At 48.5% G+C, this 26421-nt stretch overlaps 1 protein-coding gene and 1 long non-coding RNA gene across 3 annotated transcripts in view; one reads left to right on the top strand and one right to left on the bottom strand.

The window, feature by feature from the left end:
• RHPN2 (rhophilin Rho GTPase binding protein 2) overlaps positions 1–24587 on the top strand; it is an 87644-nt gene extending 63057 nt beyond the window's left edge. For both annotated transcript variants that reach the window (XM_033225616.1, XM_033225615.1), the window contains 8 exons: positions 992–1179; positions 1589–1745; positions 4972–5091; positions 9039–9233; positions 11238–11314; positions 13582–13728; positions 14857–15012; positions 22918–24587. In XM_033225616.1, coding sequence (XP_033081507.1) covers positions 992–1179; positions 1589–1745; positions 4972–5091; positions 9039–9233; positions 11238–11314; positions 13582–13728; positions 14857–15012; positions 22918–23178 — 1301 coding nt within the window. In that variant the 3' untranslated portion in view covers positions 23179–24587. The remainder of the gene's footprint in view (positions 1–991; positions 1180–1588; positions 1746–4971; positions 5092–9038; positions 9234–11237; positions 11315–13581; positions 13729–14856; positions 15013–22917) is intronic.
• A 367-nt stretch (positions 24588–24954) lies between these two features.
• On the bottom strand, positions 24955–26197 carry LOC117092286. Its single transcript, XR_004440715.1, has 2 exons — positions 25738–26197; positions 24955–25627 (listed from the first exon to the last, which is right to left on the bottom strand). It is a non-coding gene; the product is annotated as an uncharacterized LOC117092286 (long non-coding RNA).
• Positions 26198–26421: the final 224 nt, after the last annotated feature.

Raw genomic sequence — 26421 nt, 5'->3', positions numbered from 1 at the left:
ATATTTTAAGAGACGGAGGTCTCAGTATGTTGCCCAGGCTGGTCTTGAACTCTTAACGTCAAGCAACCCTCCCACCTCAGCCTCCCTTGTAGCTGGGATTACAGGCGGCAGCGCCTGCGCCCAGCTCTCTCCGGAACTTTTTCATCATCCAAAGCGAAGCTCTGTACTCAGTTAAGCAATAACTTCCCATTGCCCCCTTTCCCAACCCCAGCTAACCTCTATTCTCCTTTCTGTTTCTGTGAATTTGACTATTCCGGGTACCTTATCTAAATGGAATCCTACAATATTGGTCCTTTTCTGACTGGCTCGTTTCACTTAGCATAATGTCCTTATTTACACTGTAGCATGTGTCAGAATTTCATTCCTTTTTAAGGCTGAAAAATAATTCCTTTGTATGGATAGGCCACATTGTGTTTAATCATTCGTCCGCTCGTGGACGTCTGGGTGGTTTCCACTTTTCAGCTCTTGGGAATAATGTTGCTATTGACACGGGTGTTCAAGTGTCATTTAAGCTCCCACTTTCAATTGTTTGGGGATATATGTAGGCGTAGAATTGCTGGACCATATAATTAAGAATCAGATTTTTTAATATGTTGTAGGACACCGGTTCTTTATTTCCTTTTTTTTTTTTTTGAAGACGGAGTCTTGTTCTGTCACCCAGGCTGGAGTGCAGTGGTGAGATCTCAGCTCACTGCAACCTCTGCCTCCTGGGCTCAAGCAATCCTCCTGCCTCAGCCTCCAGAGGAGCTGAGACTATAGGCGCACGCCACCATGCCCAGCTAATTTTTGCATTTTTTATAGAGACAGGGTTTCACCATGTTGGCCACACTGGTCTTAAATTCCTGACACAAGTGATCTGCTCGCTTCAGCCTCCCAAAGCGTTGGGATTACGGGCATGAGCCACCGCACCTGGCCTCCTATCTTTCTCTACAGCAACGTGATGAAGTAAATATGAACCCGAACTAATGGGCAAAACATTTTCCACTTTTAGGGGTTTTAAACTACCTGAAAGAGACATTTACCCATACTCCAAGTTACGACATGAGCCCTGCCATGCTCAGCGTGCTCGTCAAAATGATGCTTGCCCAAGCCCAAGAAAGCGTGTTTGAGAAAATCAGCCTTCCCGGGATCCGAAATGAATTCTTCATACTGGTGAAGGTGGCTCAGGAGGCTGCCAAGGTAAGACTTCCTGGTTCCTGTGACTTTCGGGAGTGGGCAGGAGATGCTGGCACAGGAGCACTGGAAGTAGCAGGGCCTTCCCACGGGAGCTTGCCTGTGACCTGGGCGTTGTGCCAGCTCCGGCCAGTACTGCTGGCTTGAGTTTTCTTGGCCAGTGTTGGTGTTTCAGATACGGATCACTGATTCCATCTGCAGCTTAACCTAAAAACCAGCATAATGACAGCAGCCTGATCCGTCTGTTAACTGTGACAATGACAGAACGAGGGGTTGCTTGGAGTTGCTCCCAGATTCTGGAGCAGCCCCTGGCAGGGGCTGTTGCATGGGAAGAAGAAAGAGCTCTTTCTCTGCAAATGGGTTCATGAGGGCCCTTGTGCCAGGCTTCCCCTTCCCAGTGCCCCTTCTATTTCAGGTGGGAGAGGTCTACCAGCAGCTGCACGCAGCCATGAGCCAGGTGCCAGTGAAAGAGAACATCCCCTACTCCTGGGCCAGCTTGGCTTGCGTGAAGGGCCACCACTACGCAGCCCTGGCCCACTACTTCACTGCCATCCTCCTCATCGACCACCAGGGTAAGGCCTGGGGTGTTTGGGGGTTTGGCCAGGGCTGTGGTCCAGCTGCCCCAGGGGTGATTCTGAGCTGAGTGAGAGCTAACTGCCTTCCCTGGAGATGCTCATAGGCTGAAGGCAGAGGATGGGAATGACCCATGACTGAGGCAGCTGCCACACAGGCCATGCTGGGGTTAGGGGTTATAAGCTCCTTCGGAGGGAGGAAGAGGAAGCACCTTTAATTCGGCCTGGGTGCAAGAGGATGAATTTTCACCTGGAATTTAGAATCTAATGGAATGCCAAAAATGCTGGCATCAAGATAAGTAACATTTTAAGGTAATACTTTATTTTATTTTATTTATTTATTTATTTTTTTTGAGACGGAGTCTGGCTCTGTCTGCCAGGCTGGAGTGCAGTGGCCGGATCTCAGCTCACTGCAAGCTCCGCCTCCCGGGTTTACGCCATTCTCCTGCCTCAGCCTCCGGAGTAGCTGGGACTACAGGCGCCCGCCCTCGCCCGGCTAGTTTTTTGTATCTTTTAGTAGAGACGGGGTTTCACCGTGTTAGCCAGGATGGTCTCGATCTCCTGACCTTGTGATCCGCCCGCTCGGCCTCCCAAAGTGCTGGGATTACAGGCTTGAGCCACCGCGCCCGGCCTAAGGTAATATTTTAAAAGAATCAAAATTAATGCAGGCTGGGTGCAGTGACTCATGCCTGTAATGCCAGCACTCTGGGAAGCCAAGGCAGGCAGATCATTTGAGGTCAGGAGTTCGAGACCAGCCTGGCCAACATGGTGAAACCCTGTCTCTATTAAAAGTACAAGAATTAGCTGGGCATGGCGCGTGCCTCTAATCCTAGCTACTCAGGTGACTAAGGCAAGAGAATGGCTTGAGCCGGGGAGGTAGGGGTTGCAGTGAGCCGAGACTGCGCCACACTCCAGCCTGGGCGAGAGGGCAAGACTCCATCTCAAAAACAATAATAATAGGCCGGGCGCGGTGGCTCAAGCCTGTAATCCCAGCACTTTGGGAGGCTGAGACGGGCGGATCACGAGGTCAGGAGATCGAGACCATCCTGGCTAACACAGTGAAACCCCGTCTCTACTAAAAAATACAAAAAACTAACCGGGCGAGGTGGCGGGCGCCTGTAGTCCCAGCTACTCGGGAGGCTGAGGCAGGAGAATGGCGTGAACCTGGGAGGCGGAGCTTGCAGTGAGCGAGATCCGGCCACTGCACTCCAGCCCGGGCAACAGAGCGAGACTCCGTCTCAAAAAAAAAAAACAAAAAACAAACAAACAATAATAATAATAAAATAAAAATCAATGCAAAAAAAGTCTGTGATGATCAGAATTTTAATTTATTTTAATTTAATTTAATTTAATTTTATTTTATTTATTTTTAGAGATGGGGCTGGAGTGCAGCAGTATGATCATGGCTCACTGCCTTCTTGAACTCCTGGGCTCAAGTGATCCTCCCACTTCAGCCTCCTGAGTAGCTGGGACTACAGGCACATGCCACTACATCAGTTAATTAAAAAAAAATTTTTTTTTTTGGTAGAGATGGGGTCTCACTATGTTGCCTAGGTTGGTTTCAAACTCCTGGCCTCAAGCAATTGTCCTGCCTTGGCCTCCCCAAAGTATTGGGATTACAGGCATGAGCCACGGTACCTGGCCAGGGATTTTTGATGTCATGAATACTAATCCAGGCAGCCTCCTGAGGATTAAAAATACAGCCTCTGGAGCCAGACTTCCTGGGTTCATATCTCAGCTCTGCCATGAATGAGCTGTATGACCTTTGGCAAGTTACTTAACTGTCTTCTACCTCGATTTTCTCATCTGTAAAATGGGTATATGGAGAGAACCTACCTCACAGGCTGTCATGCAAATGAAGGGCCTGTGCGCAAAGCTCAATAATGCTTTGTATACTGAAGGTTCTCTGAAAGTGTGAGCTGCCACTCCTAGTACTATGTAGTCTATTAGGCGAGATAAGATGTGGAAACAAATAGAAATACCATATAGTGCTTCGGTGATTGCTACAGAAACACAAATGCGGCAGCAGGTGGACTCCGTGGTGCAGTCATGGATGGCTTCTCAGAGGTGGTGACATTTGAGTTCAACTTTTCCATCTGCACAGGAGGGAAGGGTCAGCCTAGAGGGAGGAAAGTGAGCACAGGAACAGAGGCTGAGGGTACTGGGGAAGTGGAGAGTGGTTTTGTGAGGTTTGAGAGCAGGATGCGCACCAGGGAGGGTACGGTTGAAGCAGGAAGGGGCTCTGCTGCTGGTGTGCAGGCCTGCAGAGGGGTGCAGGCCAGGCATGGCAGGCTCTGGGCTACACTAGGAGGTTCTGTGTGGTGGGTGAGTCGGAGGAGGTAGTATGTTGGGGCTCAAGGTCAAATTATGAACATCGCTGGGCGTGGTGGCTCACGCCTATAATCCCAGCACTTTGGGAGGCTGAGACGGGTGGATCATGAGGTCAGGAGTTCGAGACTAGCCTGGCCAAGATGCTGAAACCTCGTTTCTACTAAAAATACAAAATTTAGACAGGCGTGGAGGCACGCACCTGTAATCCCAGCTACTCGGGCGGTTGAGGCAGAATTGCTTGAACCCAGGGGGTGGAGATTGCAGTGAGCCGAGGTCACATCTCTGTACCCCAGCCTGGGCGACAGAGCAAGACTTCATCTCAAAAAATAAAACATTATAAAGTTATGAACCTCTGGAGTCTGGCTGGTCCCAATGAGCAAGAGCTTTGGGGTAGCCGGGCATGGTGGCTCACACATTTGATCCCAGCACTTTGGGAGGCTGAAGCAGGAGGATCGCTTGAACCCAGGGGTTTGAGACCAGCCTGGGCAACACAGCAAGTTTACAAACCTTTACAAAAATTTTTAAAAATTAGCCTGGCATGTAGTGGTGCATGTCTGTAGTCCTAGCTACTCAGGAAGCTGAGGTGGGAAGCTACTTGAGCCCAGGAGTTCAAGGCTGCAGTGAATTATGATTGCGCCATTGCACTCTGGCCTGGGTGACGGAGTGAGACCACACGCCACCCTGAGTGACAGAGTGAGACTGTCTCAAAGGAAGAAAAGGCTGGAGGGCCAGACTGCCTGGGGTGTGGCCGGGGGCAGAAAGGAGACCCATGATCCCAAATGCCTTGTGAAACTGCAGAAGAAAGGAAGCAGGAGACGTGGTGGAAAGAGAAATCTCTATGTGGGTTTGGGGCCAGGTCCATGAGAGGGGATTTAACCTGTGGTTCTCTTTGCAGTGAAGCCAGGCACAGATCTGGACCACCAGGAGAAGTGCCTGTCCCAGCTCTACGACCGCATGCCAGAGGGGCTGACACCCTTGGCCACACTGAAGAACGATCAGCAGCGCCGACAGCTGGGTGCGTGTCCCCCTGCATCCAGACCTGGGCCCCACTCAGTGCCCAGCTGGCCCTGCTCACAGACAGCCACGGAGAGGTCCTGAAGAGGGCCCGGGAGAGGGCGGTGTTCCGAGTCACTGTGGCCACTTCGGGTTCAGAAATCATGAGGCGCAGTCCCGAGCCTCAGAGGGCTTCCCAGGCTGTGTTCTCACAGGTTCCATAGCACCCAGGCCTCCCACTGTGGAGCCAGGACTTTAACCATCTCCCTTGGGGCCCACGGGGTGGCCTGTACCATGCTAATGGGGAAGGAGACATTTGTTCATTTCCTTATGCATGGCTTAATTACCAAGAACACCTAATGACTGGTAATGAAGTGTCCTGGTTTGGTCTCTGCTGTGTCTCAGTGTGAATATCTCTTCCCATGTGCAGACCTCACCTCCACCACCCTAACCTGCCCCACCACGCACCACTCATACACACATATGCGGCTTCCCCGTCTCAGTGATGGCAACTCCCACCCCTCTAGGTGCTCAGGCCAGAAACCTTGGACTTACTCTCCACTCTTCTTTTTCCTCCCCTTTCCCCTCCCCTCCCCTCCCTTTCTGTCACCTCCTCTCTCCTCCTCCCTCCTTTCCCCTTCTCTCCCCTCCCCTCCCCTTTTCTCCCTTCCCCTCTTCTCTCCTCCCTCCTTTCCCCTTCTCTGCCCTCCCCTCCTCCCTGTCCTCCCCTCCCTTCCCCTTTTCCCCTCCCCTCCTCTCCCCTCCCCTTCTCTCTCCCCTCCCCTCTCTCCCCTCCTCCCCTCCTTCCCTACCCCCACCTCCCTCTCCTCCCCTCCCCTCCTCCCTCTCCTCACCTCCCTTCCCCTTTTCCCCCCTCCCCTCCTCTCCTCCCCTCCTCTCCTCCCCTCCTCTCCCCTCCTCTCCCCTCCTCTCCCCTCCCCCCTCTCCTCTCCCCTCCTCCCCTCCCCCCCTCCTCTCCCCTCCCCCCCTCCTCCCCTCCCCCCCTCTCCTCCCCTCCCCTCCTCGCACTCCTTATCTCCCTTCTTCTTTTCCCCCTCTCCTCTCCCCTCCTCTCCTCTCCTCCCTTCCTCCCTCTCCTCCCTTCTCCCTCTTCTCCCCTCCCCTCCTCCTTCTCCTCACCTCCCTTCCCCTTTTCCCCTTCCCTCCCTTCCCATCCTTCCCCTCCTCTCCTCTCCTCCCCTCTCCCACCTCCCCTTCCCTCCCCTTTCTTCTCCCCTCCCCTCTCCTCTCATCCTTCCTCTCTTCCCCTCACCCTTCCCCTCTCCCCTTCTCCCCTCCCCTCTCCTTTCCTTGTTCCTTGTTGCTTTCCTTTTCTTCCCTTTCCTTTCTCTCCTTCATTCTTTCCTTCTTTCCTTTCTCTCTCTCCTCCCTATCTATGCTTCCTCCCTCCTTTCCTCTTTCCTTTTCTTTCATTTGCTTTCTTTGACAGCCTCTTGCTGTCCCCCAGGCTGCAGTGCAGTGGTGCAATCACAGCTCAGTGCAGCCTTGAACTCCTGGCTTCAAGTGATTCTCCTGAGTAACTGGGACTACAGGCATGCACCACCACGCCCAGCTAACATTGTAAAAAGGTTTTTGTAGAGACGCGGTCTGGCTGTGTTGCCCAGGCTGTTTTTGAACTCCTGGCCTCCAGAGATCCTTCTGCCTCTGTCTCCCAAAGTGCTGGTTTTACAGGCACGAGCCACCACACCTAACCTCTTGTCTTACTTTCTCACCCTACATTTGATTAGCAAATCCTTTTGGCTGTACCTAGAAAACGCATCTCAAATCTGGCCACTTTAACCCTGCTGCCCTGGTGGAAGCTACACGTGTACAGTGCTTATGTAACAAACATTCACTCACTGAAACCCCACACAACACTATGAGGTGGGTCTCGTGGCATCTCTGTTTTACAGCTGAGGAAACGGAGACCCAGAGAGGTCACGTGGTTTGCCCTGCTCATAGCTGGTTTTCCTGCCGCCCCGTCAGAGTCTGGTCACACAGATCGTATCACATCAGCCCTCTGCTCACACCCTAATGGGCTCCCACCTCACGCAGAACAGGAGTGAGAGCCCTCATCTCACACACGTGAGGTCCGCCATGTTCTGGTCCTCCTCCTTCCCTGCACTCATTCTCTCCCCTTCTCCCGCCCTCCCTGCCTCCAGGCACACCCTAGCTCCTCCTTGCCCTTGAACACCTGCGTGTGCCCCTGCCACAGGGCCCTCGCACCTGCTGCTCCTTCACATCCATCAGGGTTCTGCTCAAAAAGGACCATATCACAAAGCCTTCCTTGGCCAGGTGTGGTGGCTCACGTGAGGCCTGCAATCCCAGCCCTTTGGGAGGCCAAGGTGGGAGGACAGCTTGAAGTCAGGAGTTTGAGACCAGCCTGGGCAACATGGAGAAACCCAGCTCTACCAAAAATACAAAAACGTAGCCAGATGTGGTGGCACATGCCTCTAGTCCCAGCTACTCGGGAGGCTGAGGTGGGAGAATCTCTCAAACCTGGGAGGCGGAGGTTGCAGTGAGCCAAGATCGTGCCACTGCACTCCAGTCTGGGTGACAGAGCGAGACTCCGTCTTAAGAAAAAAAAAAAAGCCTTCCTCGGTCATCCGTCATAGGACAACCCCATTCCCAGTCTTCTCTCACCATCTCCGCTTACCCTGCTTTATTTTTTCCATAACCTTATCACCACCCATCCATTACATATTTCTTGGCTTGCTAGTTACCTGTCTTCAGCCCTTACGTGTAAACTCCATGAATGTGGGGGCAGTTTGGTTAGTCATTGCTTTATCTCTAGTGCCCAGCACATTTGGTAAATATTTGTTGAACATCTTATGGACACAAGTGAGCTTATTACATACGCATTTAAGGGAGGCTTGGGTTGGGCGCAGAGACTCACGCCTGTCATCCCAGCACTCTGGGAGGCCAAGGCAGGCGGATTGCCTGAGGCCAGGAGTTTGAGACCAGCCTGGGCAACACAGCAATGATAATGAAATAATAATAATGAAAACATTATCCAAGTGTGGTGGTGCGTGCCCGTGGCCCCAGCTACTCACGAGTCGGAAGCGGGAGGTTCAGTTGAGCCCAGGAGTTTGAGGCTGCAGTAAGCCATGACTGCACCACTGTACTCCAGTGTGCGAAACAAAGCGAGACCCTGTCTCTAAATATAAAATATAAAAATGAAATAAAATACTATTTTAATAAAAGGCTTGTTGTAACCAAGTGAGTAATAGAGAAACGCCACACTTTGAGACTAATTCAGGAGTCCTTTATTAGCCGGCGACCAATAGATGGCTAATGCTCGAAATTCTCTCGGCCCCAGAGAAGGGGCTAGCTTTTCTTTTATACTAAGGTCTAAATAGGGGACGGGGGTTTAACTGAAGCAATTTTACAGAATCAGAATAGGCAAAAAAGTCAAAAAATTAATTGCTTGGTGTGAACCCGGGGGGTGGAGCTTGCAGTGAGCCGAGATCACGCCACTGCACTCCAGCCTGGGCGACAGAGCGAGACTCCGTCTCAAAAAAAAAAATAAATAATTAATTAATTGGTTATAGAAGCAGTTACAAAAAATAAACAGTTCCAGGTGCAGAGGCTTAAACTATCACTAAGAGATAAATGCAGGGGCTTTAAGTACCTTCCACTGAGCACATCCCTAGGAGCTGCTGGTACAGCCTGCCTCAGTATCTTATCAGCAGTTTGCATTCCTGGATGTGCTTGGAGTCAGCCTTGCACTAGTTATTCCCTTAAGGGGGATAAAGGGGCTGCAAGTGAAGAAACTAAAAGGGAGTCTGTCCGGCTCTCTCTGCTAGGAGAGAGGCACTCAGGTTAAAACAAGGTAGGGTATCAGAGGCTCTAGCTATCCAGGCAGATCCTTTAGAAAAGAGAACATCCAACCTCTTGGGCTGCCCCTTGGGCCCTTATGCTCTGCTTGGTGGATCTGCAAGTCACGTGGGTGCTGGCTTCCGTCTTCAGGGAAGTCCCACCTGCGCCGAGCCATGACTCATCACGAGGAGTCGGTGAGGGAGGCCAGCCTGTGCAAGAAGCTGCGGAGCATTGAGGTGCTACAGAAGGTGCTGTGTGCGGCACAGGAACGCTCTCGGCTCACGTACGCCCAGCACCAGGAGGACGATGACCTGCTGAACCTGATCGATGCCCCCAGTGTTCTTGGTGAGTAACCTAGACTGTGTGCCTTCTGCGGGGGTGCCTGTGCCGCGGAAAGAGCACGCCTGGCCTGTGGGGGTTGAGCAAGCCCTTGCTGTGTGCTTGGCACTGGGAGGGCTGCACCGGGCAGGGACCGAGGTGCTGCTTTTGCCCTGGAGTTCTCTTTTCTTTTTGAGACGGAGTCTCATTCTGTTGCCCAGGCTGGACTGCAGTGGCATGATCTCGGCTCACTGTAACCTCTGCTTCCTGGGTTCGAGTGATTCTTCTGCCTCAGCCTCCTGAGTAGCTGGGATTACAAGCGCCCACCACCACACCCAGCTAATTTTTGTATTTTTAGTAGAGATGGGGTTTCACCATGTTGGCCAGGCTGGTCTCAAACTCCTGACCTCAAGTGATCTGCCTGTCTTGGCCTCCCAAAGTGCTGGGATTACCAGGGTAAGCCACCACACCTGGCCTAGATACACTTTTTATGCTGTTGTTCTCATGTAGAATCGGTCTGCCCTGGGATCCTTTGTTAGAAATTGACCAGCCTTATGTTAAGGGTAATCTGAGCCTGCTGTGAAAGATGCTGGTGGGGGTATGTAGCTGTCTATGGTCATTATTTGCCAAACCTCCTTTTCACTGGGAAATCTTCATACCACGTTAATAATGAAAAGGTCAAGCACAGTGGCTCAAACCTATAATTGCAGTACTTTTGGAGGCTGAGGCAGGAGGATTACTTGAGCTCAGGAGTTTGAGACCAGCCTGGGCAAGATAGTGAGATCCCATCTCTACAAAAAGTTAAAAAAAAAAAAAATCATCAGGTGTGGTGGTGCATACCTATAGTTCCAGCTACTGGGGAGGCTAAGGCAGGAGAATCATTTAAGTCCAGGAGGTCAAGCTGCAAGAGAGCTGTAATCGCACCACTGCACTCCAGCTTGGGCAACAGAGCGATACCCTGTCTCAAAATAGTAATAATGATGAAAACAGAAAGCACAGTATCCCAGGACTGTGTACAGTGAGGCATGGAACTTCCATAACAACACTTGAAACATAGATGACTTCTCAATAGGTTTTTTGTTTGTTTGTTTGTTTTTGAGAGGTCATTTCGCTCTTGTCACCCAGGTTGGAGTGCAATGGCGTGATTTCAGCTCACTGCAACCTCTGCCTCCCTGGTTCAAGCCTCAGCCTCCCAAGTAGCTGAGACTATAGGCGTGTGCCACCACACCTGGCTAATTTTTTGTATTTTTAGTAGAGATGGGGTTTCATCATGTTGGCCAGGCTGGTCTTGAACTCTTGACCTTAGATGATCCTCCCACCTCAGCCTCCCAAGGTGCTGGGATTACAAGCGTGAGCCACTGTGCCCGGCATCCTCAGCAGAGTTTGAGACCAGCCTGGGCAAGATAGATCTTATGAGTGCCAGAGAAGCCCACTAAGCCCCTTACGTATCAGGAAACCCCATCAGTGGGGAATGTGTCTGGTTATCACCCCCTGGTCCCAGCTCGGGAATGAGTTATACCTCCTGTGGCTCACAGGAGGTACCTAAATGGAAGATAGAGTTCACCCTAGGTCGGGGGTTGAGCTGTGTTCCATCTTCTCGTACTACTTGTCTAAACCGAGGGGAAGTATGCATGACTAAGAGAAAGTTCTGTACCTTCTCCTTCCCAAGGATCACTTTCTATTCTTTTCTTTTTTTTCTGGAGTCTTCCTCTGTCACTCAGGCTGCAGTGCAGTGGCGTGAACTCACTGCAACCTCTGCCTCCTGGGTTCAAGCGATTCTTCTGCCTCAGCCTCCCAAGTAACTGGGATTACGGTCACCTGCCACCATACCTGGCTAATTCTTGTATTGTTAATAGAGATGGGGTTTCACCATGCTGGCCAGGCTAGTCTTGAACTTCTGGCCTCAAGTGATCCACCTGCCTTGGCCTCCCAAAGTGCTGGGATTACAGGCGTGAGCCACAACACCGGGCTATAAGGATCACTTTCAATTACAGAAACATTTATCCTCCCATTTCTAATGCTCTTTTCTAGCTAAAACTGAGCAAGAGGTTGACATCATATTGCCCCAGTTCTCCAAGCTGACAGTCACAGACTTCTTCCAGAAGCTGGTATGTTGAATGCTCTCTACATAAATGACCTAAGGGGACAGCTCTTCACTTTGGCGAGTATGGTGTCTTAGTCCATGTGGGCTGCTATAACAAAATGCCTCCAATTAGGTGGCTTATGAGTAGCAGAAATATATTTCTCAGTTCTGGAGGCTGGGAAGTCCAAGACCAAGGTGTGGGTAGATTCGGTATCTGCTGAAGGCCCATGTTCTGGTTTATAGGTGGGGCCTTCTACCTGTGTCCTCATGGCAGAAAAGGTGATGAGCTCACTTGGGCCTGTTTTAAAAGCATGTATCCCATTCTTGAAGGTTCCACCCCAAAAGACTGAATCACCTCTTGAGAGGCCCCACTTCCTAATAATTACATTGATGATTAGGTTTTAATACACAAACTTTGGGAGGGTACAGACATTCAGACTATAGCATATTTTCTTTTATTCATTTATTTTTATTTATTTGTTTTTTGAGACAGAGTTTCACTCTGTCGCCCAGGCTGGGGTGCAGTGGTGTAATCTTGGCTCACTGTAGCCTCCGCCTCACAGGTTCAAGCAATTCTCCAGCTTCAGCCTCCCAAGTGGCTGGGATTACAGGCCAATGCCACTACACTCAGCTAATTTTGTATTTTTAGTAGAGATGGGGTTTCACCGTGTTTGGCCAGGCTGGTCTTGACTTCCTGGGTTCCAGTGATCCGCTCACCTTGGCCTCCCAAAGTGCTGGGATTATAGGCCTGAACCACTGTGCCCAGCCCCATAGCATATTTTAAAAGTAGTTTTTAGGTATTGTCTATTAAAAATTTTTTTATATCTTTTAATTTTTTTAGAGACATGGTTTTACTCTGTCACCCAGGCTGGAGTACAATGGCATGATCATAGCTCACTGCAGCCTTGACCTAGGCTCGAGCGATCCTCTTGCCTTAGCCACCCTAGTAGATAGGACTACAGGCGCACACTGCCACGTCCAACTAATTTTTATTTCTTGTAGAGATGTCTTGCTATGTTGCCTAGGCTGGTCTCAAACTCCTGGGCTCAAACATTCCTCTTGCCTAGGCCTCACAGAGTGCTGCAATTACAGGTATGAGCCACTGTGCCCAGGCCTGAGATTTTTTTTTTCCTTTTTTTTTTTGAGACAGAGTCTCGCTCTGTCGCCCAGGCTGGAGTGCAGTGGCCAGATCTCAGCTCACTGCAAGCTCCGTCTCCCAGGTTTACGCCATTCTCCTGCCTCAGCCTCCCGAGTAGCTGGGACTACAGGCACCCGCCACCTCGCCCAGCTAGTTTTTTGTATTTTTAGTAGAGACGGGGTTTCATCGTGTTAACCAGGATGGTCTCGATCTCCTGACCTCGTGATCCGCCTGTCTCGGCCTCCCAAAGTGCTGGGATTACAGGCTTGAGCCACCGCTCCCAGCCTTCCTTTTTTTTTTTTTTTTTTTAAGACAGGGTTTAACTCTGTTTTCACCCAGGCTGGAGTGCAGTGGCACAATCATAGTTTACTGCAGCCTGAAACTCCTGGGCTCAAGAAGTCCTCCTGCCTCAGCAGCCTGAGTAGATGGGACCATAGGCATGTACCACCTTGCCTGGCTAATTCTTTGATGTTTTTAGTAGAGAGTGGTTCTCACTATGTTGCCCAGGTTGGCCTCAAACCCCTGGCCTCAAGTGATCCTTCTGCCTTGGCCACGCAAAGTGCTTAGGATTACAGGCACGACATGCCTGGTCTTAAATTTTTTATGTTAGAGATTTTATTTAAGATAATTTTGGCCAGGTGTGGTGACTCAGGCCTTTAATCCCAGCACTTTGGGAGGCTGAGGCAGGCGGATCACCTGAGGTCAGGAGTTTGAGACCAGCCTGGCCAACATGGTGAAACCCCATCTCTGCTAAAAATACAAAAATTAGCTGGGCGTGGTGGTTCGCACCTGTAATTCCAGCTACTCAGGAGAATTGCTTGAACCCAGGAGGCAGAGGCTGCAGTGAGCCAAGATCACACCACCACACTCCAGCCTGTGCGATAGAGCGAGATGATGTCTCAAAAAAAAAAAGAGGTAATTTAAATTAATACAATGTCTAAAAGATAATTTTATTGAAAACACATTGGGTATGTTTGAGAAGATGGCATTCCGGATTCTCGCAGGACTGCTGTAGCATGTATGCCCCAGATGTGTCATTTGTCCCTGAACAAGGCCAAGTGAGATCTTCAAGGACAGCAGGCAAAATTCCCTTTAGCTTTGAAGTGTCTGATCCAGCCTTCAAATCCTATACCTAACGATGCTCTCTTCCAAAGGGCCCCTCATCTGTGTTTTCGGCTAACAAGCGGTGGACGCCTCCGCGAAGCATCCGCTTCACTGCAGAAGAAGGGGACTTAGGGTTCACCTTGAGAGGGAACGCCCCCGTTCAGGTTCACTTCCTGGATCCTTACTGCTCTGCCTCGGTAAGCACATGCTTTTCTGGGCTGGCAGCAAACATAGATATCTGCGTGATTGAATTTAGGATGGATTCACCCACGTCAAAGTCCTGCCTTTATGTGAAAGGCCTTATGGGTGCTACATTCCCTAAAAGAAAAGGACTAATTTTTACTGTCTCTTTTTTGTTTTTTGTTAGACGTTGGGAAGTGGAGGCTGCAGTGAGTCGCGATCATGCAGAACTCAGGGCTCACTGCAGCTTCTACCTCCTGAGTTCAAGTGATTCTCCTGTCTCAGCCTCCTAAGTAGCTGGGATTACAGGCATGTGCCAACACACTCAGCTAATTTTAGTTTTAGTTTTTTTGTTTGTTTGTTTTTTTGAGACAGAGTCTCACTCTGTCACCCAGGCTGGAGTGCAGTGGCGCAATCTTGGCTCACTGCAACCTCCACCTCCTGGGTTTAAGTAATTCTGCTGCCTAAGCCTCCCGAGTAGCTGGGATTACAGGTGCGTGCCACCATGCCCAGCTAATTTTTTGTGTGTTTTTAGTAGAGATGGGGTTTCACCGTGTTAGCCAGGATGGTCTCGATCTCCCAACCTTGTGATCCACCCACCTCGGCCTCCCAAAGTGCTGGGATTACAGGTGTGAGCCACTGGGCCCGGCCTAATTTTTGTATTTTTAGTAGAGAAGGGGTTTTGCCATCTTGGCCAGCTGGTCTCAAACTCCTGGCCTCAAGTATTCTGTCTGCCTTGGCCTCCCAGAGTGCTAGGATTACAGGTGTGAGCCACTTTGGCCAATTTTGGCTTTTTTTTAAAACTGCACCCAAGCCGGAGGGCAGTGGCATGATCTCGGCTTACTGCAATGTCTGCCTCCTGAGTTCAAGTAATTCTTCTGCCTCAGCCTCCTGAGTAGCTAGGATTACAGGTGCCCACCACCACACCTGGCTGACTTTTGTATTTTTAGTGGAGATGGGTTTCACCATGTTGTCCAGGCTGGTCTCTAACTACTGACCTCAAGTGATCCACCCGTCTCGGCCACCCAAAGTGAATTTTTGCTTTCTTGATGTGAATTTATGCAAATACCTATTTTGTTAATGGGGATTGATTAAAGGATTTAAGTGAACAAAACATTGACTTATTTTCAACAATACTTTTTCAGGTGGCAGGAGCCCGGGAAGGAGATTATATTGTCTCCATTCAACTTGTGGATTGTAAGTGGCTGACGGTGAGTGAGGTCATGAAGCTGCTGAAGAGCTTTGGCGAGGACGAGATCGAGATGAAAGTCGTGAGCCTCCTGGACTCCACATCATCCATGGTGAGCGCTGACACCTCCCCGGGCAGTCAGTAGTGGCGTGGAGTGAAATCTGCATGAGTTCAGCCCCACAGGTGTTTACCCGACCCTCTGTCTCCTGCCTGTGTAACATGGTAGAAATGACTGGACTCCCAGGCTTGTAATCACTGGAATGTGCTCACCTTGGGTCAAAGAGAAAATTGGCAAACTTTTTTTTTTAAAGACAGGGTCTTGCCCTATTGCCCAGGCTGGTTTGCAGTGGTATGATCACCGCTCACTGCAGCCTCTATCTCCTGGGTTCAAGTGATCCTCCCACCTCAGCCACACGAGTAGCTGGAATTATAGGCACCCACTACCACCCCTGGCTCATTCTTTATGTATGTATGTATGTATTTATTTTTTTGAGATGGAGTCTTGCTCTGTCGCCCAGGCTGGTGTGCAGTGGCACAATCCCAGCTCACTGCAAGCTCTACCTCCTGGGTTCACGCCATTCTCCTACCTCAGCCTCCCGAGTAGCTGGGCCTGAGGTGCCCACCAACACGCCCGGCTAATTTTTTGTATTTTTAGTACAGACAGGGTCCCACCGTGTTAGCCAGGATGGTCTCGATCTCTTGACCTCGTGATCTGCCCACCTCGGCCTCCCAAAGTTCTGGGATTACAGGCGTGAGCCACCGTGCCCGGCCCATTCTTTATTTTTTTTTGAGACAGGTTCTTGCTATGTTGCCCAGGCTGGTCTTGAACTCCTGGGCTCAAGCCATCCTCTCACCTTGGCCTCCCAAAGTGCTGGGATTACAGGCATGAGACACTGCACCCTGCTAGCAAACTTATAAAAATATCCTGTGGATAAAATAATCAACTGATCTATTTTTCTGATCAAATTGTTTAATTACAAAAGTAATACATACTCATAGTAAAAAAAACAAAAAACAAAAAAAAATTCCAGTGGTACAGAAGAGCTTAAGACAACCTGTAAAAGTTAAGACAGTCCCTCTCTACGCCCTAGAGACAGTGTCAGCCGTGTCTTGGGAGATTTGGGAAGCATTTGAGTCTCTTCAAGTTCACCTGCACAATTATCACCTTTAATTTTCCCCACATGAGGCTGGGCACGGTGCTCATGCCTGTAATCTGAGTACTTTTGGAGGCCGAGGTGGGCGGATTGCTTGAGGCCAGGAGTTCAAGACCAGCCTGGCCAACGAGGCAAACCCTGTCTCTACTGAAAATATAAAAATTAGCTGGGCGTGGTGGTGTGCGCCTGTAATCACAGCTACTCTGGAGGCTGAGGCAGGAGAAGCGTTTGAACCCGGGAGGCAGAGGTTGCAGTGAGCTCGCACCACTGCACTCTAGCCTGGGCAACAGAGTGAGACTCTGCCTGCAAAAAACTCCAAAATTTTCCCCAAGTGCTAGGTTTCATGCCACACTTAATGACGTTCTCCTCTGCACTTTGCCACACTTAATGACATACACTTGACCTTCCCTGTGTAACAACACTCATTTATTCATTCAACAAATATTGATTGAGGATCAATTAGGTGCCAGACACTCTCCTAGGTGTCAGAGCTCTAGCTTACATTACACAGATAAGGTCCCTGCTCCCCCCCACGAAGCTGGCACTAAGTCAGCAAATAAATGGTCAGGATTTTGATAAGTGCTGTAAAGGAAAAAAGACCTGTAACAGGGTGGAATGACTGGGGAGGGGGCGAGGCTCTATCTAGGCAGGGCTGGAACAGACATGAGAGTGACCAGGAAGTTCGAGCCAGTTGCAGAGGGACAAGAAAGGCCTTCTGGGCAGAGGCACCTACAGGTACAGAGTCCCTGCAGCAGAATAAGCTTCTCCTACCAGAGAGGCAAAAAGAAGGCCTTTTGGCAAGAGCACCAGGACAAGGAGGGAGCCGTGGGAAGTGAGGTGGGAAGGAGGCCTTGGTGGCAGTGGGAGCTTGGAAGCCACTGGGCCTTTTCAGAAGGGGAACAGCGTGGTGTGATGTTTGTTTTAGAAGGGCGTCTGCTGCCGGAGGCTGGCCATGGCAGTTGTCCAGGCTGGTGACGTTAGTGGCTGAGGTGATGGGGGTGGCTGTAGAGTTGGAAAGACAGGAGTGTCCCTGGGACATAGTTTGGAGATAGAGCTGATGGGGGATTTGTGGATGCTTTGTGTAAAGGAGATGGTGGACAGGGAGGTGAGGTCCCAGTTTTTGGCTTGATCAATCACGTGCGTAGTGGTTGTTTTTCTACCTTTAATTTCTTTTTTTTTTTTTTTTTGAGATAGGGTCTCACTCTGTTGCTCGGGCTGGAGTGCAGTGGTGCAATCACAGCTCACTGTAGCCTTGACTTCCTGGGCTTAGGCAATCCTCTTGCTTCTGCCTCCCGAGTAGCTGGGACTACAGGTGTGTACCACTATACCTGGCTAATTTGTTTATTTATTGTAAATTTTTTTTGGTAGAGATGGGGCCTTGATATATTGCCAAGGTTGGCCTCAAACTCCTGGCCTTAAGCAATCCTCCCACCTCTGGCCTCCCAAAGTGTTGGGATTACAGGCATGAGCCACCGTGCCTGGCCTGTTTATTTTTCATAATGATGGGTAATGGGTGTGAGGGAGGTGAAGGAGAGAGGAATCAAGAGTCATGTTTTTGAATGTTTCAGATGCTATTAGCGGTCAGATGTAAACATAAAGGAGGAGATTGGATGTGAAGTCTTCAGTTCAAGGAAGAAATCAGAGCTAGAAATAAATATTTGAGAATCATTGCATGGGGATGATATTTGAGGCTGTGAGACAAAATGCAGCTCCCTGCAAGGGGGTGAGGGCTGAGGGCTAAACATTTAGAGGTCAGTTGGAAGAGAAGCAAGTACAAAGAAAATAGAGGAGAGTTCAGAGATGTCAGAGAAAAGGAGCTTCTCAAATTAAGAGGAGAAAGCTTTGCAGAGAGCGATGGGTTGCATTGAATGCAGCTGAGAGGTGGAGAATGAGGGCGGCTTAGCTGTGCCTATCGTATTTGGCAGCAGGCTGAAAAGACACTTTGGTGGAGAGGTAGCAACAGAAGTCAGTTGACAGAGGGCCAGAGAGCCAATGGATTTTGAACATATCCATGAAATGTTCAGCATAGGCAAATCCAGAGACAGAAAGTCAATGGTGCTGGGGCTGGGCAATGGGAGTGGGGAGGGACTGCAGAATGGTTGTAAGGTAGAAGGTTTCTTTTTGGGGGTGATGGAAATGTTCTGAAATTAGGTGGTAGTGATGGTCACCCAACTTTGTGAATATACTAAAAGTCACTGATGTCGCGGCACGGTGGCTCACACCTGTAATTCCAGCACTTTGAGAGGCTGAGGCAGGATGTTTGCTTGAGCCCAGGAGTTCAAGACCAGCCTGGGCAACATGGCGAGCCCTAGTGTCTACAAAAAAATTTAAAAAATTAGCCAGGCATGGTGGCACACGCCTGTAGTCCCAGTTACTTGGGAGGCTGAGGCAGGAGGATCACTTGAGCCCAGGGAGGTTGAGGCTGCAGTGAGCTATGATTGTACCACTGCACTAGCCGGAGTGCAGTGGCGCGATCTTCTTTTGTTGTTTTTTGTTTTGTTTTGTTTGTTTTGAGACAGGGTCTCACTCAATTGCCCAGGCTGGAGTGCAATAGTACAATCATAGCTCACTACAGCCTCGACTTCCAGGCCTCAAAAGATCCTCCCTTCTCATCACCTGAGGTCAGGAGTTTGAGACCAGCCTGGTCAACATGGTGAAACCCTGTCTCTACTAAAAATAAGCTGGGCGTGGTGGCACATGCCTGTAGTCCCAGCTACTTGGGAGGCCAAGGCAGGAGAATCACTTGAACCCAGGAGGCAGAGGTTACAGTGAGCCGAGATCGTGCCACTGCACTCCAGCCTGGGCAAGAGAGGGAGACTCCATCTCAAAAAAAAAAAAAAAAAAAAAAAACCCACCACCACCAAAGATCCTCCCAAGTAGCTGGGACTACAGGCGTGTACCGCTATACCCAGCTAATTTAAAAATTTTTTGTAGTGACAATCTCATTTTGTTGCCCATTCTGGTCCCAAATTCCTGGGCTTAAGCAGTCTTCCTGCCTCCACCTCCCAAAGTGTTAGGATTACAGGAATGAACCAGACCAAAAGTAATTTCCTTTTGTCTTTTATTTAATTAATTTTGTAGTAACAGGTTCGGACTAATTTATCCAAACTGATCTTGAATTTCCTAGCCTCAGGAGACCCTCTCGAATCAGCCTCCTGAATAGTTGGGATTACAGGCGTGAGCCACTGTACCTGGCTCTTTTTTTTTTTTCTTTTTTTTTGGAGATAGAGTCTCACTCTTGTCATCCAGGCTGGAGTGCAGTGTTGCAATCTTGGCTCACTGCAACCTCTGCCTCCCGGGTTCAAGCGATTCTTCTGCCTCAGCCTCCTGAGTAGCTGGGATTACAGGCACCCGCCACGATGCCTGGCTAATTTTTATATTTTTAATGGAGACGGGGTTTCACCATATTGGCCAGGCTGATCTTGAACTCCTGGCCTCTGGTGATCGGCCCGCCTTGGCCTCTCCGAAGTGCTGGGATTACAGGAGTGAGCCACCATGCCCAGCCCCTGGCTTTTTAAAAATAATTTTTAAAAAATAATTTATTTTTGTCTATTAATTTTTATGATAAGGATTTTAGATAATGATAGTCAAGCACTGTTTTTAGCAACTGAGACTTTCAAACAAAATCAAATAATGAGAACATTTAGCCTAGCACTCTGGCTGAACTGAGGACCTGCTGCCCTTGGCTACTTACTCTCTTGACTACAGTGGGGATTCCTGGTTGAACAAATCTAAGCTTGGAATCAAGCTCTGGAATTAGGCCCTGACTGCCATTCACAAGCTGTGTAACCTTCAGCACGTTCATACCCTCCCTGGGCCTCAGTTTTCTCATCCAGAGGATGGAAGAGTTAAGCCTACACAGTGGTTTTAAACTGTGCTCTGTATAAAGCCCTAAGAGTTCTAGAGGGGTACCCCAGGTGGATTTGAGTGAGGAGTGGGTGGCGGGGAAAGAAATAGTAAATGGAGCTGGGCACAGCGGCTCACGCCTGTAATCCCAGCACTTTGGGAGGCTGAGGCAGGTGGATCACTTGAGGCCAAAAGTTCAAGACCAACCTGGCCAACATGGTGAGACCCTGTCTCTACTAAAAATATAAAAATTAGCTGGGCATGCTGGCATGTGCCTGTAATCCCAGCTACTTGGGAGGCTAAGGCAAGAGAAGCGCTTGAACTTGGGAGGTGGAGGTTGCAGTGAGCCAAGATCAGGCCACTGCACTCCAGCCTGGCAACAGCAAGACTCCGTCTCAAAAAAAAAAAGGCTTTTCAAAGTGGTGGTACACATTGCAAGAGTGAGAGAGAGCGCAAGAGAGAGAGAGTGAGAGAGTGTGTGTGTGTGTGAGAGAGAGTATTGGGGTGGACCTGGAGGGGAATAGGGTCAAGAAAGGCTTTTCTTTTGTTTTTTTGAGACGGAGTTTCGCTCTGTCACCCAGGCTGGAGTGCAGTGGCACGATCTTGGCCCACTGCAAACTCCACCTGCTGGGTTCAAGTGATTCTTCTGCCTTAGCTCCTGAGTAGCTGGGATTACAGGTGTGTGCCTCCACACCCAGCTAATTTTTGTATTTTTAGTAGAGATGGGGTTTACCATGTTGGCCAGGATGGTCTCGAACTCCTGGCCTCAAGTGATCCGCCCGCCTCAGCCTTGTGAGACGCTGCGCCCAGGCCCCTCTTAGGGTTTATATTAGGAACAGTGTCCCTCAACTATTGCAGAGATATATTGTATGCCTAATTTTAGTGCCAGAACGTAGTAGATGATCAATAAACATGGCAAACTAAACAATCACAGTGTTAGGCAGACTTTAGAAGCTGGTGATAGCCCATGTGGAATTCTTCAGAAAACAAGTTTCCTTAGATTTCCAGTTTGAATCCTACGTGATTCTTTGACAGTTAATAGTAGAGAGTGTTTAGTGGTACAAAGTTTCAGCTGAGGAAGATGAAAAAGTTTTAGAGATGGATGGTGGCAGTGGAGCTTAATGAGGTGAATGTAACTTAATGCCACTGAACTCTACACTTGAAAATGGTGAACACGGCAAATAGTAGCACTGTGAATTTTCTTTTTCTTTTACTTTTTGGCTCCTTCAAGTCATGGGACACTGGATTCTTGAAAGAGGGTGAAATGGATCTATACTTACTGGTGTGGATTGAAATCCAAGATGTATTAAAGGAAAGAAAGTTGGGTGTAGGCAAGGTCAGGAGATCGAGACGATCCTGGCTAACACAGTGAAACCCTGTCTCTACTAAAAATACAAAAAAAAAAAAAAAAAAAGCCAGGCCTGGTGGTGGGCACTTGTAGTCCCAGACACTCGGGAGGCTAAGGCAGGAGAATGGCATGAACCTGGGAGGTGGAGCTTGCAGTGAGCCGAGATCATGCCACTGCACTCCAGCCTGGGCGACAGAGCAAGCCTCCGTCTTAAAAAAAAAAAAAAAAAAAAAAGAAAATCAGGTGTAGAATAGTGTAGTATATTCCTTTAAGAAAATGAATGGGCCGGGCGCGGTGGCTCAAGCCTGTAATCCCAGCACTTTGGGAGGCCGAGACGGGTGGATCACAAGGTCAGGAGATCGAGACCATCCTGGCTAACACGGTGAAACCCCATCTCTACTAAAAAAAAATACAAAAACTAGCTGGGCGAGGTGGCGGGCGCCTGTAGTCCCAGCTACTCGGAGGCTGAGGCAGGAGAATGGCGTAAACCCGGGAGGCGGAGCTTGCAGTGAGCTGAGATCCGGCCACTGCACTCCAGTCCGGGAGACAGAGCGAGACTCCGCCTCAAAAAAAAAAAAAAAAAAAGAAAAAAGAAAATGAATGGTAATATACTTACGCACATACAGAAATACTTGTACATGCACATCATCTTTAGAAGCGTAACATGGAGGGCCTAGAAGCCCAGGTGACAGGGAGACCTATTGCTCACTGCATATTCTTTTTTTTTTTTTTCCTTCCCTTCCCCTCTTCCCTTCCTTTCTCCTCTTCCCCTTCCTTCTCCTCTTTCCTTTCTTTCCCCTCTTTCTTCCCCCCAACCCCCCCCCTTTTTTTTTTGAGACAGAGGTCTCACTCTGTCGCCCAGGCTAGAGTGCAGTGGCACAATCACAGCTCACTATAGCCTCAGCCTCCTGGGCTCAAGCAATCTTCCCCTCTAAGCCTCCCAGGCAGCTGGGACTCTAGTCGTGAGCCACCGTGCCCCACCCTGTATTTTCATATTCATGACCATTAGTATTACTACTTTCTCAAATATAAGAAGAACCTTAAAATGTGAGTTGTGGCTCTTAAGCTTAAATTATTACTATTGAGTACATTCCTTAAAAATTATCTTTGTTGGACCTGGTGGCGCATGCCTAGAGCCCCAGCTACTCAGGAGGCCAAGGCAGGAAGATCACTTGAACCAGGAGTTCAAGAGCAGCCTGGGCAACATAGCAAGACCCTGTCTCAAAAAAGAAAAAAAGTTTGTCCTTGTTTTAAGAACCTAATTCTATATAAGCATTGGTCACGTGAGTTTCCGAATTATATCTGTTTAATTTATTTTTTGGAGACAATCCTGCTCTGTCGTCCAGGCTGGAGTGCAGTGGTGCGATCTTGGCTCACTGCAACCTCCACCTCCTGGGTTCAAGTGATTCTCATGCCTCAGCCTCCCAAACATCTGGGACTACAGACATCCACCACCACACCTGGTTAACTTTTGTATTTTAGTAGAGATGGGGTTTCGCCATGTTGGCCAGGCTGGTCTTGAACCCCTGACCTCAAGTGATCTGCCTTCCTCGACCTCCCAAAGTGTTGGGATTACAGGTGTGAGCCACCTCGCCTGGCCAGACTTCATAGTTTTTATAATCTATCTTGATAATACCTAACATCCTTTTTCTTACTTTTCTACGTGCAGCATAATAAGAGTGCCACATACTCTGTGGGAATGCAGAAAACGTACTCCATGATCTGCTTAGCCATTGATGATGATGACAAAACTGATAAAACCAAGAAAATCTCCAAGAAGCTTTCCTTCCTGAGCTGGGGCACCAACAAGAACAGACAGAAGTCAGCCAGCACCTTGTGCCTCCCGTCGGTCGGGGTTGCACGGCCTCAGGTCAAGAAGAAGCTGCCCTCCCCTTTCAGCCTTCTCAACTCAGACAGTTCTTTGTACTAATGTGAGGAAACCAACACGTTCAGGCCCTGAACATTTCCAGTGCTGACTCGGCCTTAAATGTTTGTGCCATGATGGAAAATATCTATCTATTCTCAAATCCTGTTTTTCTCATTGTATAAACTCACATTTGATGTGTTTTTATGAAGGAAAGTAACCAAGAAACCTCTAGAAATTAGTGAAAAAAGAACTTTTTTGAGGCGTGTCACTATACTGCTGTAAGTTATTTATTATATAAAGTATTGTAAATAGAATAGTGTTGAAGATATGACATACAGCTATTTTTAATGGTGACAGTTATGACTTCCAGTCACTATTAAATTGGGGTTACCTATATTAGTACAATTTCTAGTTGTTTCCAGGTTTGGCTAATAATCATTCCTTAACCTAGAATTCAGATGATCCTGGAATTAAGGCAGATCACAGGACTATAATGATAGAATTAAATTAGTGTCACTAAAAATTGTTCCAAAGTGCTGCTTCCTAATAGGAATTCATTATCCTAAAACAAGGTGTTTCTATTATATCGATATAATATGAATGCTATTTCTAGAAAAAGTATAGTGCCAAATTTGTCTTGACTTATTAAATAAAAACAATGTAGGAGCAGCTTTTCTTCTAGTTTGATGTCATTTAAGAATTGCTAACACAGTGGCAGTGTTAGATGAAGATGCTGTCTACAAGGTAGATAATATACTGTTTGATACTCAAAACATTTTTCATTTTGTTTAAAGTAGAAGTTACATAATTCTATATTTTAGGTCAGGTTAAAAAGTAGTTTTACATTTTATAAGATAATGATGTAAATGATTCAAGTTTAAAGCTCCCTTTGACCTTTTTTTTCTTTTTTTTGAGATAGAGTCTTGCTCTGTTGCCCAGGCTGGAGTGCAGTGGCACGATCTCAGCTCGTTGCAACCTCCGCCCGCTGGGATCAAGCGATTCTCCTACCTCAGCCTCCCAAGTAGCTGGGACTGTAAGTGCCCACTACCATGCCTGGCTAATTTTTGTATTTTTAATAGAGGCGGTGTTTCACCATGTTGGTCAGGCTGGTTTCGAAATCCTGACCTCAAATGATCCACCCACCTCAGCCTCCCAAAATGCTGGGATTATAGGCATGAGCCACCGCACCCATCCCACTATTTCACTTTTTAAAATGACATTCCTACCGATTGATTTTTATCTTGCTATAAGTTGAATGACACCGTGAATCTAATAAGGTTCACTGTTGACACAGTACAAGTTGCATAGCTAAAATACATAGCATTGAAGATTAATTTTAAGGATTAACAAGAGTTTATTTTCTGTTGTGCAATATCTTCAAGGAAGGAACCACCTTTGGAAAAGTGTATCTGCTGCTCCTGGCTGGGGCCATGTTTGTATAAATATTTAGATAAACATATTCATTTACCTGAGTTAATATTTCTTTGTACTTTTATTTCACTTTCATTCCCTCCCCTTTCAAATTGTTTCTCCTCTAATGCACACAACAGTTTTTAATGTTCTGATTTGTTTTAGTTACTAACATTTCACAAAGCAGAACTTAAAGAGCTGTCAAGTTATCTTAACTATTTTCGAAGACGGATGCCATCTTTGTGCTTATTTTTTGTTTTTGTCTGTTTTTCAAGACAGGATCTCACTTTGTTGCCCAGGCAGAAGGACAGCGGCGCAATCATGGCTCACTGCAGCGTCAACCTCCAAGGCTCAAGCAGTCCTCCCATCTCACCCTCCTGAGTAGCTGGGACTACAGGCATGAGCTGCCATGCCTGGCTCATTTTTTAATTTTTTGTAGAGATGGGGTCTTGCCATGTTGCCCAGGCTGATCTCGAAATCCTGGACTCAAGCAGTTCTCCCACCTCAGCCTCCCAAAGTGCTGGGACTATAGGTGTGAGCCACTGTGTCTGGTCTGTGTCTATTTTTTGAATGGGCAATTATGTACCTTTTGATCCCCAGCCCCTGGTTCCCTCACTGGGTGTAGCTGCTGCCATCATTTTCCTGTATCCTCCCATTGTTGGGCCTTCCACGTACAAACACATCCTGTTCTGCCTCATGCGCATTGAGTTTTCAACTTTAAATTTTTTTTTTTTTGAGATGGAATCTCACTCTGTCGCCCAGGCTGGAATGCAGTGGTGCAATCTCGGCTCACTGCAACCTCCACCTCCTGGGTTCAAGGGATTCTCGTGCCTCAGCCTCCTGAGTAGCTGGGATTACAGGCGTGTGCCACCGCACCCTGCTAATTTTTGTATTTTTAGTAAAGACGGAGCTTCACCATGTTGGCCAGGATGGTCTGGATCTCCTGACCTTGTGATTCACCCTCCTTGGCCTCCCAAAGTGCTGGGATTACAGGCATGAGTCACTGTGCCCCGCCATCGAGTTTTCAACTTTAAATGGGAACTTCAGACTCCATATTTTCTGTGTGCAGAAGACATACGCAGTGTATAAACAAACTGTACATCTGCCAAAAAAAAAAAAAAGGTCGGGGAGAGAGGCAGGAACAAAGGAAAGGAGGAAGGAACTGTTGCACAGTTACTTATTTACATTGGAAACAGCCCTGGCAGTACAGACCTGAAGAACAGCAGCTCTCACTCCAAGAACAGGGGGCTTAGCATATGCACTGCTTCCTTGTACATTTGTTTCCTTCACCACTGAAGCTTTTTAGAAAGCGCTTTCCATGACAGATGCAGGTCAAGGTCGCACATTAAAATCGGCCCTAACTGGCTTTCTGCTGAGTGCGAGTCCCTGATTCTCTTGCGAAGATCTCATCAGCCCTTTTCATCTTAGCAGAATGAAGGCAGTGCCCTCTGCGGCCCACTAACTTCACAAGCTGAACTCAGACGCCAACGCAGCACGATCCACAGGCTCCATTCCGGCCTCGCCTCATCTTTCACTAGCTGCTGCTAGAGGAAATCCTTTTTCTTGTTTTTTTTTTTTTTTTTGGAGATAGTGTCTCACTCTGTCGCCCAAGCTGCAGTGCAGTGGCGCGATCTGGACTCACTGCAATCTCCACCTCCCGGGTTCACGCCATCATCCTGCCTCAGCCTCCCGAGTAGCTGGGACTACAGGCGCCCGCCACCACGCCTGGCTAGTTTTTTTTTTTTTTGTATTTTTAGTAGAGACGGGGTTTCACCGTGTTAGCCAGGATGGTCTCGATCTCCTGACCTCGTGATTCACCCACCTCAGCCTCCCAAAGTGCTGGGATTACATGCAGGAGCCACCGTGCCCGGCATTTTTTTTTTTTTTGAGACGGAG

This window comes from Trachypithecus francoisi, unplaced genomic scaffold (genome assembly GCF_009764315.1).
Source record: "Trachypithecus francoisi isolate TF-2019V2 unplaced genomic scaffold, Tfra_2.0 Lachesis_group12, whole genome shotgun sequence".
Classification (NCBI taxonomy): domain Eukaryota; kingdom Metazoa; phylum Chordata; class Mammalia; order Primates; family Cercopithecidae; genus Trachypithecus; species Trachypithecus francoisi.
Note: the sequence above shows the minus strand (reverse complement) of the source record. Positions and strands in the feature narration are given on the sequence as shown.